At 31.5% G+C, this 7,197-nt stretch overlaps 1 protein-coding gene across 1 annotated transcript; it reads right to left on the bottom strand.

Moving 5' to 3' along the window:
- Window positions 1-3,422: 3,422 nt before the first annotated feature.
- Window positions 3,423-6,970, bottom strand: LOC129090168 (uncharacterized). Its single transcript, XM_054597706.1, has 6 exons — window positions 6,895-6,970; window positions 6,357-6,701; window positions 5,934-6,272; window positions 4,249-4,365; window positions 4,078-4,136; window positions 3,423-3,905 (listed from the first exon to the last, which is right to left on the bottom strand). The coding sequence occupies exons 1-6, from the start codon at window positions 6,935-6,937 to the stop codon at window positions 3,780-3,782; spliced, it is 1,029 nt and encodes a 342-aa protein (XP_054453681.1). The 5' UTR covers window positions 6,938-6,970; the 3' UTR covers window positions 3,423-3,779.
- Between the last annotated feature and the right edge of the window lie 227 nt (window positions 6,971-7,197).

Genomic DNA, 7,197 nt, shown 5'->3' with positions numbered 1-7,197 from the left:
AAAAAAAAATTAAAATTAAAAAATAAATAAATAAATAAAATCTACCCGGGGCGGCTCAACCTCCTCTAGCTCTGCTAGCTATAGGAGGTTGAGCCGGCCGGTCCACCGGTACCGGTACCGTGAAAAACACCGGTAATCCGGCACACCGGTATACAGGAGGATGAGCCGTCCAGTGAAACATCCGTGAAAACATCATGACGTTACGTCACTGAACCGCTACTGTGACAAACACGAAACATTAAATAAAGATAATAAAACATTAAATAAAGATAATAGATGATATTGCAGCCTTCGTGGCATCAACTTAAGATCTTAAAAATAAGAACTTGAAAATTTAAATATATACATATATATATATAAATATATTGTGTTTTATATGTATGAACAAATGTCTCAATAAAGTTATTGAATTTTAAAAAATAAAAAATAAAAATAAAAATCTACCCGGCATGCAATGCGCGGTGATCGCCGGAACCTATTTCCCGGTCACCGGGATTCTACCGGGACGGCTCCTCTAGCTCCCGGGCGGCTCAACCTCCTCTAGCTCTGCTAGCTATACCTCCTCTAGCTCTGCTAGCTATAGGAGGTTGAGCCGGCCGGTCCACCGGTACCGGTACCGTGAAAAACACCGGTAATCCGGCACACCGGTATACAGGAGGATGAGCCGTCCAGTGAAACATCCGTGAAAACATCATGACGTTACATCACTGAACCGCTACTGTGACAAACACAAAACATTAAATAAAGATAACATTAAATAAAGATAATAGATGATATTGCAGCCTTTGTGGCATCAACTTAAGATCTTAAAAATAAGAACTTGAAAATTTAAATATATACATATATATATATAAATATATTGTGTTTTATATGTATGAACAAATGTCTCAATAAAGTTATTGAATTTATTAAAAAAAAAAAAAAAAAAAAAAAAAAAAAAATCTACCCGGCATGCAATGCGCGGTGATCGCCGGAACCTATTTCCCGGTCACCGGGATTCTACCGGGACGGCTCCTCTAGCTCCCGGCGGCTCAACCTCCTCTAGCTCTGCTAGCTATAGGAGGTTGAGCCGGCCGGTCCACCGGTACCGGTACCGTGAAAAACACCGGTAATCCGGCACACCGGTATACAGGAGGATGAGCCGTCCAGTGAAACATCCGTGAAAACATCATGACGTTACGCCACTGAACCGCTACTGTGACAAACACGAAACATTAAATAAAGATAATAAAACATTAAATAAAGAGAATGTAAAGATAATGAAAAATTAAATAAAGAGAATAAAACATTAAATAAAGATATTAAAACATTAAATAAAGAAAATAAAACATTAAATAAAGAGAATAAAACATTAAATAAAGAGAATGTAAAGATAATGAAACATTAAATAAAGAAAATAAAACATTAAATAAAGATAATGAAACATTAAATAAAGAGAATAAAACATTAAATGAAGAGAATGAAACATTAAATAAAGAAAATGAAACATTAAATAAAGAGAATAAAACATCAAATAAAGATAATAAAACATTAAATAAAGAGAATAAAACATTAAATAAATAGAATGAAACATTAAAGAGAATGAAACATTAAATAAAGTTAATAAAACATTAAATAAAGATAATGAAAAATTAAATAAAGATGATAAAACATTAAATAAAGATAATGAAAAATTAAATAAAGATAATGAAACATTAAATAAAGAAAATGAAACATTAAATAAAGATAATGAAACATTAATTAAATAAAGAGAATAAAACATTAAATAAAGAAAATAAAACATTAAATAAAGATAATGAAACATTAAATAAAGAGAATAAAACATTAAATGAAGAGAATGAAACCTTAAATAAAGAAAATGAAACATTAAATAAAGAGAATAAAACATTAAATGAAGAGAATGAAACATTAAATAAAGAAAATGAAACATTAAATAAAGAGAATAAAACATTAAATGAAGAGAATGAAACATTAAATAAAAGAAAATGAAACATTAAATAAAGAGAATAAAACATCAAATAAAGATAATAAAACATTAAATAAAGAGAATAAAACATTAAATAAATAGAATGAAACATTAAAGAGAATGAAACATTAAATAAAGTTAATAAAACATTAAATAAAGAGAATGAAAAATTAAATAAAGATGATAAAACATTAAATAAAGATAATGAAAAATTAAATAAAGATAATGAAACATTAAATAAAGAAAATGAAACATTAAATAAAGATAATGAAACATTAATTAAATAAAGAGAATAAAACATTAAATAAAGAAAATAAAAGATTAAATAAAGAGAATGAAAAATTGAATTTAAAAAAATGCCGGGTAGTTTTTTTTATTTATATTTTTATTTTTTTAAATTCAATAACTTTATTGAGACATTTGTTCATACATATAAAACACACTATATTTATATATATATATATATATATATTTAAATTTTCAAGTTCTTATTTTTAAGATCTTAAGTTGATGCCACGAAGGCTGCAATATCATCTATTAACTTTATTTAATGTTAAAAAAAATTATGTTTTATTCTCTTTATTTAATGTTTCATTCTCTTCATTTAATGTTTTATTCTCTTTATTTAATGTTTTAATATCTTTATTTAACGTTTTATTCTATTTATTTAATGTTTCATCATCTTTATTTAATGTTTTATTCTCTTTATTTAATGTTTCATTATCTTTATTTAATGTTTCATTTTCTTTATTTAATGTTTTATTTTCTTTATTTTGTTTCATTCTCTTTATTTAATGTTTCATTATCTTTATTTAATGTTTCATTCTCTTCATTTAATGTTTTATTCTCTTTATTTAATGTTTTAATATCTTTATTTAATGTTTCATTCTCTTTATTTAATTTTTCATTATCTTTATTTAATGTTTTATTCTCTTTATTTAATGTTTCATTTTCTTTATTTAATGTTTTATTCTCTTTATTTTATGTTTCATTCTCTTTATTTAATGTTTTATTTTCTTTATTTTGTTTCATTCTCTTTATTTTATGTTTCATTCTCTTTATTTAATGTTTCATTATCTTTATTTAAGCTTTTATTCTCTTCATTTAATGTTTTATTCTCTTTATTTAATGTTTTAATATCTCTATTTGATGTTTTATTCTATTTATTTAATGTTTCATTATCTTTATTTAATTTTTCATTATCTTTATTTAATCTTTTATTCTCTTTATTTAATCTTTTTTTTTCTATATTTAATGTCTGATCTATTGACCCAACTAATCCATAGCGACATTCCTCCCATTTCTACTTGAAGGTCATGGGCATAGTATCCACCAATTTCTCCTTTCTGACACCTTTCTTTCTAATAAATAAGACTTCAGCAAGCTTCAGTAAGCGCTGTGCCGTCAAGCTAACAGTCTTTGATTTAAGACTCTCGTCAAATATATGTGTGTCAAAAGCTTTATTCAGATCCAACAACTTTAAACCACACACAGTGTCAAACTGAAAAAAAAAATGAATTGAATTATACAGCAGGTGTTTTATCAAACCGAATACATTATGACAAAAAAAGGCAATAAGTGATTTTTTCAAATTTTGAGTAATTGTTCAAGATGAATCTCACAAGTAATAATATTTCTAAAAGAATAAAATTATATTAAGAATGATTATAAATATGTATTCTTGTTTCTTCCAGGCAACATCACAAAACAAAAGCTGTCTCTATACTAAGCTAATCTAATTTCTGGTTTCATGACTCCTTCCTGCATCACTCTATGAACATGTTAGATGTTCATTCTTCATGGTGACTTCACGTCACTCAGGGTCTCTTGTGCCAGAGTACAGACACTCCTGTGGTAGCTCCCTGTTATTCTTCCATCTTTTGGCATTTCTTGAGTGGAAATCCAGCGCTACATAGTTCACTGCCAGCGCTTCACCATCCTGCAGATGATAATTATGATTGTTAGATGTTAGAGCTGTAAGACCATAACCAATTTGTACTGGATTTAATGTTAAACATCAAAAAAATGTATATCTTATTTACTGCAAAGGACTCAAAGTTTGCTGATTTATTTTTTTAACAAAATTATTGAGATATTTGAATTATATTTACCACATTGCTTGGTTGATCCTCAGCTGATCTGTCATATTGAGCAAGATTGGAAGCTTCTCCTGTGAATGAAAGCAAGACGTTTAAGACAATAAAGTTATTGTTGTCATTTCACTTAAATATCTTTAATCTCAGGAACAACAACTAACTGATAATGTCAGCAGTTAAACCTACCCTTGCAATGTTCACAAACTGGCTTTTGATTTCTAGAGATGATTAGAGCTGCAATAACAATTAGACAGCAGGCCAGCAGAGTCCCAAGCACAATGAGGAATGTGCCCAATTCTTGTCCTGGAAGGAGAGAAAAAAATACCAACCGGACAAATAAATAACAAAAATATTATTGCTTTTACATGGTTAATCATTGATAACAGATGTCTACAGCTACATAATGGACTATGAACTCCTAATTGAGTTTCATACAGATAGCACTCATCAACTGGGTACAGACTTGACTTGTTGCCTCACGATGCATTTTTCTTTATAACAGCAAAAACTGAAAGCAAAACGAACTAATTGCTCAACAGCACCAGTAACTTTTTGTCCAATTGACAAAAGCTACCTTTAGCCCTTGTAGCTCTTGTTGCATGGCTCTATAGATGGTAATGTTGGTCTGTTGTTCCACTACATCTCAACAACGTTGGATTGATTGCCATAACATTGTGTCCAACTGACGATGAATCTAGAAACATGAGTAGATATCTGTGGCTCAGATCATTAATCACAGGGTTGGTTGAGTTCGGTCAAAATTCGTATTTGTCCGACAATGAATTTTGATATTTATTCTAAATAGCATATGTTAGCATGACATGGCTAAACTAGATAGGTGAATATGGGTAAACATTAGTCTCATTGACCTTCACAGGGTTAAGGATTTAAAACTAAACTTACACAATTATCCAAACAATTTCAGAAAATGTATTAAAAAATACGAAACATAAATAAATAAACTGAATCCATAATCTCACACAAGAACAATGTTTTGTCTCTTCACCTATGCTGCCATTGTAACTTCAGACAGAAAGAAAAACCTACCGAGGGGCTTGATACAAAACAGCTATATTTGTACAGCTTAACTTTTGTCATAAACATACAGGTACAAAAATGTTCACCCATTCTAAGAATTAAAAGCAGTGGGCTAATATATTCACCCGGGGAGCAACTTGGGGCTGAGTGAATTGCTCAAGAACACGATATGCGGACAGTAAAAGCCAGGAATTGATATGCAAACTTTGCTGTTTAAGCACAACCCGCTTTACCATCTGAGCCACAGCTAACCCCAAAATACATTGTATAGGTTGCAGTTTGCATCGTACGTGCTCAAAAAGCCTCACGTAAAGCACACAAGAGAGCAGCAAAGAGGCCATGATGTGACAAAGTGGATTGCAGGAACCGGAGAAAAAACAGCAACTCACAACTAACAAAGAGGGGAAGAGTAGCGGAGGCAGCCAAACCCCAACTGAACTAGAGATGACCTTAGCACTTGATGTCATAATAAGTCCACCGCAAGAAGCCTTTAAATAGAATGAACTAATTCAGTGGTTTTCAACCGCCGAGTTTCATGGCCCTTTGAAACACAAATCCAACTCACCACCCCTCACCGAAGTGTAATTACAGTTTCTCTCACTGTGAGCACTTCAAGCTGATCTAATATATATATTTTTTTTTGTGGGCTAAACAGATAAAAACTATCAAGATTTTTATTAGATAAAAAAGCAAAGTCCTCAAAATAGGTATAATTTTATTGAGCAGAAGATGTTTTTGGTTTCTTTTTTCTATTATCAGCACTGTACCTGGATTGCAACAGAATAATAATCAGTATAGATGTATTATAATTGAAATAAGACTTTAAAACGTACTTGTTTCCACTTTGGTTCCTTCACCAAACAGGATCTCTCCACATGTGACCACAGCACAGTAGTAAGTCCCAGTATCAGAGGAGTTCTGGATAGTTTTTGACAGACTGTAGTCACAACTTCTTTCTTCTTGTTTATCACTTTGAGTGTAAATGATGCTTGGATGGGATTCTCCTGATCCAGATCTGAACCAGTGCACACTGTGTTCACCTGGACACTGGACACTGTTTTCTTTGTTCTTGGGGAGAAGTGAACACTGCAGAGTCACTGAGTCGCCCGGCTGGACCGACTCAGTCTCCGGACTTTGTTTCACGTAGATAGATCTCTGCTGCTTTTTATAGTCTGTGTGATTCAGAAAAAAGGCAGTTAACTGGTGGATTGTTTGACAAAGCAGCAAGCAAAAACACTGAAAAGAACATACTTTACCATGCACAGCCAAAAGAGTTGCATTTATAAATTTCATTCCGTATGCCGATCCTGCTTGACAGAAGTATGTTGCTTCATCTTCTTTGCTCACATTTCTGATGTCAAGAACATACTGATCGTTCACTATGGGGACCTTGAATCTTGAGTTGTCAAATTGTTCTTGAAGTTTTAGTTTGTTATAAGTTCCTTCCGCAACAGTTTGGACCATATGGCCAAACTTCAGCTTATACCAGAAAAACAACCCCGCTCCATTTTCAAGGAATGGACATGACAAAGTGAAATTATCACCAAGTTCAAGCACAGTCCAAGAGACCTGTTGAGGAACCTCTGAAGTTTGAACCAGGGCTGAGGAAAAGAGACAAAAACAGTTACAAGGACAGAACAGGGCAAAAACTGGTATCTACTATAAAATACAAATGCATACACTAAACAAATAAAAATAAATACATAAAGTCAAGACATGTTTTTTTGTATTTCTAAATTAAATAAACTGTATTTTAGAACACATCTGAAAGTAGAGAAGTTAAGTTACACTCACACAATGAACTCAGAAGAATCAAAGCAGCCAGTCTACTGATCATCGTGCTACAGAGCCCTTCTCTTGCACAACTGATGCCGTCTCACAATGGAAGATTTAGTCACAAGATGATCAAGGTTTACGAAGTGGAAATCCTACTGATTGGCTGGAACATAGAAAATGCACTTCCTGTTCAATTTTGCAAGCCAATGACCCATTTTCAGTGAATGTAAGGCTCACAGTTTTTTTCCTTTTCATGACTAGATAATGATTCTAAAGCAACATGACAAAAAAGAATTGTATATAATACAATCATACATAAAT

This window comes from Anoplopoma fimbria, chromosome 4, assembly GCF_027596085.1.
Source record: "Anoplopoma fimbria isolate UVic2021 breed Golden Eagle Sablefish chromosome 4, Afim_UVic_2022, whole genome shotgun sequence".
NCBI lineage: Eukaryota > Metazoa > Chordata > Actinopteri > Perciformes > Anoplopomatidae > Anoplopoma > Anoplopoma fimbria.
Note: the sequence above shows the minus strand (reverse complement) of the source record. Positions and strands in the feature narration are given on the sequence as shown.